The sequence below is a fragment of the Schistocerca cancellata genome, chromosome 6, assembly GCF_023864275.1.
Source record: "Schistocerca cancellata isolate TAMUIC-IGC-003103 chromosome 6, iqSchCanc2.1, whole genome shotgun sequence".
Lineage (NCBI taxonomy): Eukaryota > Metazoa > Arthropoda > Insecta > Orthoptera > Acrididae > Schistocerca > Schistocerca cancellata.
Genome location: NC_064631.1, coordinates 642826273 through 642840505, shown reverse-complemented (window position 1 = coordinate 642840505; position 14233 = coordinate 642826273). Strand labels below are relative to the sequence as shown.

Here is a 14233-nt window from a genome sequence, read left to right as displayed (position 1 = left end):
TGCATGTATAAATTAATAATTTGAAGTCACATGTTAATTGAAACTGATGAAAAAAACAGTTGTAACAAAGAATGAGAGAAATATTTATTTTAACATTTTTACAAAAAAAAAGTCTCCATAGTGAGCATTTCTGAATTTTTCTAATTTTTGGAAGCTAAGTCTTCCCTGTGGGTGAAGGCATGCATGTGAGGACATGCATGCAAAGGTATAAGTTTCAAAACCAATTTTAGATAAAGCCTCATGATATATGAGCAGTTTATTGTTGTTTATACTGATGTTGTGGGGAGCAAAAGTACTCTTCACAAGAATGTGATTTGTAGTAATATTGTAGTAGAGAGGCAAGTGTACATAAATGATTGCAAAAAAAAAAAAAAATTAGATAGTACTGATGTATCTTTAGCTGTACTAAAAGAAGAAAATCATATGAAAAAAAAATAAATACAAAATAAAAAAAACATGAGTAAAAAAAAATTAAAAAGAAAATCATAAGCAAAAGAAAAATATACAAAAAACAAAAAAAAACATGACTAATAAAAAAAAATAAAAAAAATCAGAAGTTAAAAAAAATATATATATATAAAAGGCAAATATAGAGAAAAACACATTACACTATATATGTCCAGTATCATTTTTACTGTACAATATGTAAGAATAATGAAACTAACATTAATATTTATAAAAAAAAATTTAAATCTTAATCTAGGAAATGAGTTTTGCCTTTCTATTATTTTCAATCTGTATGCTGTATGTTAGAATATTTCTCATGTATGTTTTATACCATGTATATTTGTCATGTCAAATAATTTCTTTACTTGAATTTTTGTGTATGAGATTGATGGGGAAGTATCATTGCAACAACAGCCAGTAACAAGTCCACAGATTCAAAGAGTCCAAATTTGGTAGAGGTTGTCAGACTGCATCATTAATGTACTAATTGTGTAATACAGATCCATTACTGAGTGTGGTCGGGATTTTGTTGTATATATCCATAACAACAAAAGCCCTGGGGAGCAGTTGTAATGGATCTGGGAGACGTTATTTTTTTTTACCGTATTTGTTGATACCGAATTTAAATGTTTTCTTATATTTTTGTCAGGATTTATTATAATTTGTCTTATTATATGTTAATTTACTTCTGTTTTTGAGAGTAAAAGCATATTGATTGTATCGAAGATTAGCAGAGAGACTGATTACAACTGGAAGATTGTGTGTGGTGTAAAACATCTTTGACGTTGGAGTCGTCTTTGACTGTACTTAGTCGGCAGCTAACTCTTGGTGTGTGTTGACCGTGGTGTTGACGGAAGAACAATTTGAAGTATGTTACTATTATTTTTGTATTAATTAAAAAGAAGAAACCACATTTGAAGAAACTGTATTTGAAACACCAAAATGAGAGAAACACGTTGAACCACGTTAATTCTGCAACCAACAAAGACGCATTGTGGAATCATACTCAGACAACTGAAGCCAAGACTATATCGCCGTATAAACGTCTAATGGAAAAGGTACTGTCACGAAATATGGCAAATTTAAGTAAATAAGAAAAAATAGTGATCATATTTTCAACTTGTGTCTTAGCCGTATTTCAGCACCCACCCACGCGCACACACAAAATCACCTCCTCCTCTCCTTCTGTCCACCTCCTCCTTCCCTTTCTCTCAGTTCATCATCTCCTCCACCAACTCTCCATTCATCTTCTTTTCCCTCCTCCTCTTTGTCTACCATCACCACCACCACCACCACCACCACCACCACCACCACCACCTCCCCCTCTGTATTCATCATCTTCTCCCTCTCTCTGATCGCCTCCCTCCCCAATCCACCTCCCCCCTCCCTCTCTGTCCATCTCCTCATCCCTTCTCTGGCTATCTCCTCCCCCCTCTCTCCACCTCCTTACCCGCCTCTCCCCCATTTCCTCCATCTCCTCTCTCTCTCTCTCTCCATTTCCTGTCTTGTGCTCTCTCTGTCCATCTCCTATTTCACCCCCACCCCCAGACCAATGGAAGGTGGTTCTTGCCCTTCAGTACTTCTTTCCAGACAATAAGTGGTATGTGTACCAAGTCTGGTTGACATCACACCTGTGGTGTGTGTATATATAAATCTTCTTTCTCTATTATCTTCTATATCTAGCTTACAAACTCATCAGCATCCTTATTATTAGCTGACAAACTGTGGTAAATTGCTCCATAAATTTTGAGTTATTATCATGAGTAAAGTGTTGTTCATGTGATATTATAGTGAAAAAAGGTGTTAGAGCATGCTCACTAACGCATAAATGGTACCACTCAAGTTGTTTTGTGAAATTAAACTCTGATAAAATCTTATACAATTGTGGTCAACTGTGTAACGGTCTCCAAGTAGCAACGGAAATTTGCAGTGCCGGAATTGAACTAAATGTGTTACATGAGCTTTACTGTGATATAAATGCAGCTAGAAAATATGTAGAATTTCTGGAAAATCTAAGGCAAGTAGATACAGTGAAAAATGAAAGTGTAATAGAGACTGGAATACCACACAGATATGACCTAATAGAAACGTCATTTGTCAACCAGGAAATTATTAAGGCCAACAAGCAATTTCGCAAAATATGCAAAGCATGCAGAAACACAAACTTCCTAGATGTGAAATTCTTGGAAAGGAAACACTTCACCAGGCATGGTAGGCATTTAAATATTCATGGGAAAAAGTTCATAGGTTCTAGAATAAATGAGATGGCTGAGATGATGTACACAAGAAACAACATCATGCCTACTATTGTGTCAACTCAAAACAAAGAAGCCATCTCATCACAAATGATACCAGCAACAAAAAAAGCAGCAGAACAAACACAACCAATAGCAGTTACACAAAATGCAGCAGTACAAACAATAATTGAAGCAAAAATGCCAACAACAGCATCACCATCAACAGCAGCATCACAGACAGCAGTAACAACAGAAATCCCAGCAACAGCAGGAGCAGCAGCAGACAGAGGAGGACACCTCCTTTCCACCTGAAGGATTTTTTAATTGCGGATACAACGAAAAAGAAGCCAACAAGATAAGTAACATTATATGTCTAACAGTACTCCACCAAAATATTCAGTGTGTAAAAAAACTAAGTGCAACAGCTGGAAGTTGAGTTACAAATCTCAGACAGCACTGTTATCTGTATTACAGAGCACTGGTGTAAAGAAAGTGAAATCTTATATATTACTTTACCCTCATATGTCCAAGCATGTTCTTATTGCAGAAACACAATGAAAGGTGGAGGAACATGTATTTATGTTAAGAACGACATTGAATTTAAAGTCAAAAATGATATTATCATGCTAAGTGTAGACAAAGAGTTTGAAGTGTCAGCAATAGAGATAGTTGCTATAAATATGACTAAGAAACTAACTATATTATGTGAATATCGTTCTCCCAGTGATAATTTAGAGATATTATTTTCAAAACTTATACAAAGCCTAGAACTAGCGTTGACTCTGAAACATAATATCCTTTTGTTTGGGGACTTTAACATAAATACAACTAAAACAGATGACACCAGTAACACATTTATGAATATCCTACATAGTTTTGGTCTATCATCAATAGTCAACTGTGCAACAAGAATAACCACACATTCATCATCTACCATTGACCATGTAGCTACAGATGTAGGCAGAGAAAACTGTGATGTACTTGTCAAAAATCTGGGACTGTCAGACCATCTATGTCAGCTTATACAAATAAAAGCTTGTGTAAAAAAGAATCAAAACTGCATGTATATAAAAGAGTCTACTCTCCATCAGCTTTGCAAGAGTTTTCCTTAAAGTTAGCACATGAAAGTTGGGAAGGAGTATACATAGAAACTAAAGTGAATAGCAAGTTCTCCAATTTTATGTCTGAGTTTAAATTAAAATTTGAAGAAACATTCCCCAAAGCATTATTTCCCATTGGAACACCCACCAACAATAAATGGATTACTAAAGGAATTAGAAAAAGTGCTCAAACTTGTAAATACCTCAATTCCATTAAAAAGGACAATAGTGATCCAGTTTTTTTGCACTACTACAAAACTACAAAAGGATCTACAGGAAGGTACTCAACACTGCAAAAAAAATCAGTCAACGATAGGTTCATAAATTTAGCCAATAATAAAAGTAAAGCTACATGGGCAGTAGTGAAACAAGAAACAGGAACTGTGAAGCAGAGAGGTACAAACACACAAATCAGGAAGGAACAAGGAAAACTTAGAAAGTAACCCAAAAGAATTAGCAAATTATGTGAATACCTACTTTAGCAGCATTGCAACGAACTTACAGAAATCTTTTTCAAAAGGTGCTAATCAACAAATACAGAAGCATATAGCAAACTCAATGGTATTGCTTCCAACTACTGATGAGGAAGTATGCAATGTTGTAAAGAATTAAAGAACAAAAACTCAGCAGGTTTAGATGAAATCCCAATGTGTGTGCTGAAAAAATGATAAACGGTATCAAAGCTCCAAGAACAGAAATCATAAATGAATCATTCAAAACTGGTTGCTTCCCTGACTATCTGAAGCATGCCAAAATTTTACCAGTTCCCAAGAAAGGTGACGTAGAAAACATTGAGAACTACAGACCAATACCTCTTATTGTCTTGCTTTTCCAAAGTGATAGAAACAATAATGAAAAACAGGCTTTTGAGCTATCTAAGTAAATTCAACCTCCTCTGCAATGACCAGCATGGTTTCAGGGCTGGTAGAGGTACAGAATCTGCAATAGCACAATTTACAAAAACAGTTTTAGAAGCGCTAGATGAGAACAGCTATGTAACTGGCCTTTTCCTAGACCTGTCTAAGGCATTTGATACAGTTGACCACCAGAAGCTGTCGCATAAATTAGAGGCACTAGGAGTAAGGGGAGTGGTTCTCAAATGGTTTCGTTCATATCTAGAAAACAGAGTACAGTCAGTAGAGATCACACATCTCCAGTGGGTCAAAGTACATTGAGAAACAAATATCTGATCCACAGTATATCAATATTGGGGTCCCTCAAGGAAATGTATTGGTATCATGAGTTGTTGTTGACCCATATACGTCAAGGGAAGTGTTCGATTCCAATGTGTCGTAGCTACGTATGTTTTGGTATCGTGAGCTGCTGTTGACCTATATAGGTCAAGGGAAGTGTCCAATTCCAATTTTTGTTGTTTTAGGTGTTGGTTTTGTGGTATCAACAGTTGCGATGTGATTATAATTTTTGGAATAGTTGGTTTCTAGTTAGTGGTATCGACAATTGTGGTTGAGCTATGTAGGTGAAGGGAAGTGATCGATTTCTGTCGATACTGTTAGTGTAACGGAATTTGGGAATTTTGTGGTGTTTTTATGTCATCATTTTTTGTGGTTTGGGATCGTGGTGTGTGTCTGTATGTGTTTATATTAATTTGTCCCCACCCAAAAACCCCGAATTTCCCGCACTGGTCCCATTAGTTTGATTATAGTTTTGGATGGACATGTGTTTGTTAGTTTTATATGTATTTTCGTGTTTGTTGTCGTGTTTATGTAATGACGTCATAGGCGCCATATTGGAGACGTTAAGAATGGTCATTTCCGCCATATTGGTGACATCATGGGTCAAAGCAGACAGGTGGAATCAGATGCTTCTGTATTCCCATTTTTTCAATGTGGTTTTGGAGTTCGTAAACACAATAGGAAACTTTGTCATTAACATCTGCAGCTGAAGTATATTTTTTAATTGTTTCCACTGCAAATGAGGGAACCTCATTGTCCTCATCACTATCACTGTCAGTCACTTTCACACAAAAAAATGCAGAAAGTTGATAACGTCATCAACAGAAACACATTCTACAGTGACAACGTTGTCGTCAACGTGTAAGAAATCATGAACCGGATACTAAAGCTGCAGTTTTTCCCATGATGAAGCAAGCAGTTTTTCACCATTGTCACTAACACTCACGTCTGGTGCGTCAGATACATTTCTGTCGTCAGCTTTGATGAATCCCACTTTTAGGAAGCAATTGGAGATGGTGGCCGCCGTAATTTCTGTCCATGCCTTCCCAATATAATGCAAATCATCTAAAATTGACACTTTAAAAAGTTAATCCCTTCTGCACAATCACCTTCCTATAGTGTGTTTTGAAGGCATAGATGATACCCAAATCCAAATACTGTAATTTTCTTGTGCAGTTTAGTGGGATGCGCAGGGCAACAATCCACTAACAGGAGAATTTTTCTGTTGTGAGTACCTATTCTTGCGTCAAGACAATGTAATTGTTTCTTGAATAATTTCGACATCATCCACGCTTTTTCGTTGGCACTGTAGTTCGTTAGTAGTGTTTTTATGTTTTTAAAACACCATGGTTTCTTACTGGGAGTTTATGCCTTTAAAGGCAAGCGTTTTATCTGGCAATATGCTGTAAAAAGAGACCTGTTCCGTCAATATTGAAGATATCCTTCAGTTTATACTGTTCCAAAAGTTCTTGTAACCTGCCACTCTGCCATTCCATAACAGATTTCATGTCCACAATGCTTTCTTCACCACATACAGTTTTATACACTACATTGTACCGCTTCTTGAATCTATCTATCCACCCATTTGATGCTGTGAGGTCCTCGATCCGAAGTAAATTGGTGACTTTCAGCACCTTTTTGTGCAACATCATATGGTTTAGTGGAAAATTCTACGCAAGTGCTGACTGAAACCAGTTCTTTGTAATTTCTTCCATTTCTGCGTATTTCAAATAGCTAGCATATTTCATTTTTTTTGAAATTTGGGCCTCTGTTGCTTCATTTTCCAAAATGGTCTCTCAGTTTTTCACGATAGTGTTCAATGTAGATATGGGTATTCCTAAACTCTGTACTAATGCAACAAGTGTTCCACGGTGAGCTTCACCTCTTTCCAGAATTTTTACTTTTTCTTCCATAGAAAGGGTTTTCCATCTTAAACTGCGGCAGAAAACAACAACGTGAAAGAAACAACTAACCACAGACTTCGATCACTTTACACAAGGCTACGAACAGTACACACAGTCACACAAACAAAGTAACAAACACAAACACTTCACAAGGCAGTTGTCGAGAGTGGCTGTGTCGACTGAAATTGACTCACTTCGGTTGTAGGAACAGGCTTGTCATGATGTCAACCTTAGATAGCAAACAACACTGTACAATGTGTATACAAACCATGAAGAAAACTACCGTATATTAGCAAGTTACAAATACTAGAAAATGGATATCCTCTGTATGTGATCATTATTATAGGGTGCAAGTTGATGCCATAACGATGCGGATACTATAAAGTAAGGGTACTACTTATTGTAGCACACAGCACTGACAGACAAAGTTGGTATCGACTCAAAACAAATGAATGTTTCTCAGAAGTTGCATGTTCCGTCATTTTATGTCAATCATGCCAGTTTTTTTCCTCCACGAACAGTGTTCCATAAAACGTAAACTGCGGCAAAATTACTGATACGTTAAAATAAAAACAGGTGAGAATTAACATAGTGAACATAGGAAATTTGAAGTTAGTGATAAAAAATGTCATAAATGGAGGGAAAATGCTAATTCTGGGAACATAAAAGTGCAGTTATACTGTAGTTTGAAAATTTCTGCTACCGGCAGATGTAGACGTTAATGGTGGTCATACACTAAATGAAGGACTGTATGTAACATTCTTTGGGGTTAACTGAACAACAGGTTAAAATGAAAAAGATCAGAGTTCAGGCTGTTTTTCAGTGTGTTGATCTGAAGACAAAAACATTGGCTTGTTTTTGCATATGTTCGTTCCCTTTTTGTCTTGTGAAATAATCTTCAGGGCCAGTGTTAATAAAATATTTATTCATCAGAAACAAGCAGTAAGAATGTTGTGTAAAGTAGGTAAATGCATGTCCTGTACAGACTTTTTCAATGCTTCTACAATTCTTATACTCTTTTTCACTACATTCCCCCCTTTATGATTCTTGTGATTGATGATAAAAAAAATAGTTTCTGCTTAACTGTGATATTAATAGTCGCAATCGAAGATGCAGAAATAATTTTGATGTACGGTTTGCCTCGTTGTCTAGAGTCCCATCTAATGTACAGGGAGACATTGGAAACCTCTAACAGTTCAAAAGACAATCAAAAATGGACCTAAGTAGCTGATATTTCTACAAATTATCTGAATATCTAGAATCCAGGACTGAAAACTCTGTTAGACAAATTACAACTACCAGTATTAATTGTAAAGCTGCATGATAAATAATAATGCACTGAAAGTAGGCCACTGTATTTACAGGTTAGAAAACTAATTTCTATTAAAACAGCTATGTATTCCAGTAAATATTAAGTCAACAGTAGCAGACAAATATATTCCAGATCATCTTGCCATCGGGTGTGCATAGTTAACACTGTTGTTGTATTGCACAATAAGATACATGAGGAAATAAAAATTGCTTTTTTGTTTTTGTCATCGGTGTGCTGACTGGTCAGATGCAGCCCGCCATGAATTCCTAGCCAAACATTTCTATCTTCTAAGCCAACCTTTTCATCTCAGAGTAGCACTTGTAACCTACATCCTCAATTATTTGCTGGATGTATTCCAACCTTCATCTTCCTCTACAGTTTTTGCCCTCTACAGCTCCCTCTAGTATCATGGAAGTTATTCCCTGTTGTCTTAACAGATGTCCTAACATCCTATCCCTTCTTCTTGTCATTGTTTGCACATACTCCTTTCCTCACTGATTCTGTGGAGAACTTTCTCATTCCTTGTCCTATCAGTCCACCTTATTTTCAACATTTTTTCTGTAGCACCACATCTCAAATCCTTCGATTCTGTTCTGTTACAGTTTTCCCACTGTCCATGTTTCACTACCATACAATACTGTGCTCCAAATGTACATACTCAGACATTTCTTCCTCAAATTAAGGTCTATGTTTGATACTAGAAGACTTCTTTTGGCCAGGAATCCTCTTTTTGCCATGCTAGTCTGCTTTTGATGTCCTCCTTGCTCCATCCATCATTGGTTATTTTACGGCCTAGATAACAGAATGCCTTAAATTCATCTACTATGTGATAACCATTCATAATGTTAAGTTTCTCACTGTTCCCATTTCTGCTACATCTCATTACTTTCGTCTTCCTTCAATTTACTCTCTATCCATGTTATGCACTCACTACACTGTTCATTCCATTCAATAGATACTATAATTCTTCTTCACTTTCACTGAGGATAGAAATGTCATCAGTCAAACTTACCATGATATCCTTTCACCTTGAATATTAATCCAGCTCTTGAACATTTCTTTTAATTCCATCATTTCTTCTTCAATGTATAGTTTGAACAGTCAAGGCGAAAGGCTACATCCCTGTATTACACCACTGCTAATCTGAGCATTTTGTTCTTGGTCTTCCACTCTTATTGTTTCCTCTTGGTTTTTGTACACATTGTATATTTCCCTATGGTTTACCCCTATTTTTCTCAGAATTTCTAACATATTACACCTTTTCACATTGTCGAACACTATTTTCAGGTCAACAAATCCTATGAACGTGTCTTGATTTTTCTCCAGTCACACTTCCATTATCGACTGCAACATCAGGATTGCATCTCTGTTGGCTTTACCTTCTCTAAAGCCGAACTGATCATCAAATAACAGACTCTCAACTTTCTTTTCCATTCTTCTGTATATTATTTTTGTTAGTAACGTGGACACATGGGCTGTTAGGCTGATTGTGCAATAATTCTCGCACTTGTCACCTCTTGCAATCTTCTGAATTGTATGGATTATGTTATTTTGAAAGTCTGTTGGCTTTTTTGTGGGAGGAGACCAAATAGCGTGGTCACTGGTCTCATCAGATTAGGGAAGGATGGGGAAGGAAGTCAGCAGTAGCCTTTGAAAGGAACCATCCCAACATTTGCCTGGAGCAATTTAGGGAAATCACAGAAAACCTAAATCACATCCTCCTGAACGCGAGTCCAGTGTGCTAATCCCTGTGCCACATTGCTCAGTCTCTGAAAGTCTGATGGCATATTGCCAGTCTCCTACATGCCAACATGAAAATTTGTTTTGCTGCCATTTATACCAATGATTTCAGAAATTCCAATGGAATGTCATCTATACCTTCTGCCTCATTTGACTTAATCCATCTACCCACTCCCTCTGCTGCATTTAATGGAGGAATTCTCATTGCACTCTCAGTGTACCACCTTTGTTTTTAGTATCACCGAAGGTTGTTCTGTTTTTTTATATATGCTGAGTCAGTCCTGACAACCACTTTTTTTTTTATTTCTCATGCAGCCATTTCATCTTAGCTTCCCTGTACTTCTTATTTATTTCATTCCTAAGTGACTTGTATTTCCATTTTCCTGTATTTCCCTGAACATTTTTCTACTTCCTTCTATCATCGATCAGCTGAAGTATTTGTTCTGTCACCTGTGATTTCTTCACAGTTACCTTACTTGTACATCAGTTTTTCTTTCCAACTTCTGAAACTGCCCTTTTTAGAGATACCCATTCCTCTTCAACTGAACTGCATACAGAGCTATTCATTATTGCAGTATGCTCGCAGAGAACCACAAACTTCTCTCTTCATTTCTTAATATTTCTGTATCTCATGCACCAATTTTTCCTGATTAGTGTCAAACTTCAGCCTACTCTTCATCATTACTAAATTGTGATCTGAGTCCATATCTGCCCCTGGGTATGCCCATAATCTAATATCTGATTTCAGAAACTCTGTCTGACCATGATACATCTAACTGGAACTTTCCCATACCTCCTGGCCTTTTCCACGTATACCTCATCCTGTTGTGATTCCTGAACAGAGTATTCATTATTACTAGCTGATATTTATTGCAGAACTCAATTAATCTTTCTCCCCTCTCACTGCTGCTACCAAGCCCCTATTCCCTAATATCCCTATCTTCTATTCCTTCCCCTATGACTGCAAACTGCATTCCAATCCCCAATTGCTATTAGATTATCATCTCCCTTTACATACTGAATTACCTGTTCAGTACCCTCATATACTCTCTCTCTTTTTTCCCTTCCATTTTCTGTTTGCGATGTCAGCATGTATACCTCAGCTATTGTTGTTGGTGTTTCTATATATCAAATATTTAAAATGAAACTAAAGATATTTCTAATATTTTAGAATAAAATTTAGTTGTATTGCAACTGATGAATGAATTTTATTCTGAAATACATGTATACTACAGTTGTTTAAAAGTAATAGCTATGACTGAAATAATACTTCTAGTAAATCACTGTTTCTATTCTGCATGGGAATTTCTGAATTTGTAGAAATAAATGTTACTAATACTTACTTGCATGCCTGAAAGAACAGACATTGTTGATGATCCAAAACTGTACGAAATAATTTGAAATTCATTCACTGACAGCGATTCTTTCACATCAGCTGAATTAGGTATGGATCTCCTACCTATTAGTGATGATGACAACACTGGTCTCGATTCCTTGTAATATCATTCCCCCTGAGTAGGAATCCAATAAATAATGTAGGCAAGCATTAGGTGATGAATAAAGTGGGCTACTGAATGAAGATGTATACAATGTGACATGTGGAGGTTTGGTTAAGTTCAAAGAGAGTGCACAAATAGCCGAACTGGTTAAGACAACCACTCACCATAAGTGGGAAATTTGGGTTTGAGTCCTGGTCTGGCACAATTTTTCATATGTTACTAATTGGCTAATACAGCTGGTGTCAAAGAATTTGGAGTCAGAGAGTAAATTTAGAATTAATTACTGATAAACTTAGATTGAAAGAATAGCTACATAATGTTAGTTTGTGTGGTTATTTATTTGATGCTACGTATTAGTGTGTCCTTATTTCAACCTGTCCTTAAACAATTACTGATAGACTTAAATTATAAAAATACGTACCTACTTACTTTCATTTCATTTTTCTGAAATTAAATGTAACTGTATCCTCATTTTGGCCTGTCCAACATCACTTGTACAATTTGTGGTGTGTGATAAAGCTGGACCACCAAAAAATCAATAATATAACAGAGGAAACTGCAGCATTTTTTAGTGTAGAGGCTTTCTTGTAGTTTACTGTGTTAAACAATTTTGATGGCGTGAGCACAAACAGCACTACATAGTATACTGAAGTTTATTGTTAACACAGTTTATGACTTAAGTTGCTACAATTCTGTTTTTTACTCATTCCAAATTCCTGAATGTTCTCCTCAATTCTATCTATGAAATTCAATTCATTAATTAAATTATTAATGACACTCCTGTTACATTTAACTGGCCTCAGTGTTAATTTTTCTGGCTTGTCAGTGCATCTTTAAAATGAGTAGCAGCCTTGTAAAAAAATTGCGAAAAAAGAAAGAAAATCAGACCACATGTACAAGAAAACTGTTTTAGTGTAAAAACGATGATAATTTAATATAGTCACCTATCTATTTCTAGTACCATATTAAGTGTTTCTTTCACCTGGAATGACGATTGTAGAAAGAGCTACAAAGAGTCCAGACGCCATCAGTACCCTTGTTCTGTATTTCGCACAATGAAATTCTGATATAAATGTTTTCTGTATAGAAATAGGACCACAAATTCTGTAAAGAAAGATAAGGTAACATTACATCACTCATATTCCATGGATCCCTTGAAGAGGTGTCTGCAGGATGTGGAAAGCAGTCAAGGTTGTACATTACATATAAATGCAATACAACTGGATTACTTAAAATTATGTAATATCACATTTTTACTGTGCTAAAGCATAAAGCGTGCGCATGTCCACACACGCGCGTGCACACACGCGCACACACGCGCACACACGCAAACTCACTCACTCACTCACTCACTCACTCTCAGTAATATCATAGTGTTACTGTGCTAAATAGTAGAAAACTGATTGGGTTTATGGGTTGTGTCAGCTGATTTTGGTAAGAGAAGAAAGGAGGTGGGGACATGGAGGAGGGGAGGTTGGCTGTGGACTGGGAAGGAGAGGCAGCAAGGGATGATATATGAATGTCCCACTGGCAAGCTCGCCATGGTGCAGGCACATGATGTTATAGAGGGGTGGGTTGAGTGAGGTAGATATAACTGAGGAAGAGAGACTGAGTACAGAATGATGTGAGTACAGAATCAGAGAGCTGGAGGAAGTGGGGACAGGGCTGAAGGTGGCTGTGGCATAGGGGTTAGTTCACAGAAGCTGGTACTCCAGAAGAGGAGGGGGCAGCAAAGGGAGTGTTTTTAGAGGGTCCAGGTGACACAATTTTGGATGCAACCACAATGACGTTATGGATCTTGTGCTCAGCAACATCTTCAGCCACAGTGTGGTCAGCTCTGCACCTAGTCTCAGTTTCAAGGTCAATATTCATTCAGGTTGACAACTGCTTGATGGCAATGCCCATGTAAAAGACTGTGCACTGCTTTCATAGGAGGTCCTACCTCTAATAGGGAAAGATGCACCTGTGACTGAACTGAAATAGGATGCATTGGTTGGCTGCATATGACAAGTCTCATACCTGGGCCTTCCGTGGGGATATGACAGATGCTGCAAGAGGTTGGGAGTAGATATGGCCTACGGATGGACAAAGATATTTCATTTATTGTGTCGCCAGTGGAATACTACTTCGGGAATGGTGGGGACGTTGTGGGCACCACATTATTCAGTCCCAAGGATGCTAATTGGTAGTCACAGACCTGGGGAAGGATGTAGAAATTATTCTAGTCTGGATGAGCAGCAAAGTGGTCAGCGTCTGTTCACCAGTGGCATGGCTGAAATTTACGAGTATATTTGGAATTAACCCTTCCAGTATTAACACTATGAGTTCACTCAATGAGTCTACTCTCCCCCACCTGATTTCAGGTACCATCATTGTGGAGCATTTTGATAACCACAATATTATCCAAAGTGATCAGTCCACTGCCAGTATCACCAGCGCAACTGGTCTTTCAGATTTTGGGGTGGCCAAGTTAAAATGTGATTCAACAGAGGAAGTTGGAGTCCTCTGACCAACTTAAAACCAAAACAAATACTTTTTTGCAGCACTTAACACACAAACACTTTTGCAACCAAATGTACTTCATAAACTGGGACATAAAATAAAAGAACAGAAGATTTAAATTTTAGTACTTTAAGAAACACATGACAGACAATAACACCATGGATTTTGGCAATTATCATCTTTTTAAAAGTAAAACTAATAAAAGAATACTTAATAGTACACCACATCTGTGAGCTGCTTTTGCAGTCTCCAAAAATATTTTAAATTCAATAACTGAGATAAAATCCATTAACAATAGA

The 14233-nt window shown here is 36.9% G+C and overlaps 1 protein-coding gene across 2 annotated transcripts in view; it reads right to left on the bottom strand.

Annotated features, from left to right (window-relative positions):
- The window catches only part of LOC126190907 (synaptic vesicle glycoprotein 2C-like), a 477766-nt gene that overhangs the window by 138958 nt on the left and 324575 nt on the right, over positions 1-14233 (bottom strand). For both annotated transcript variants that reach the window (XM_049931535.1, XM_049931536.1), the window contains exon 5: positions 12415-12536. In XM_049931535.1, coding sequence (XP_049787492.1) covers positions 12415-12536 — 122 coding nt within the window. The remainder of the gene's footprint in view (positions 1-12414; positions 12537-14233) is intronic.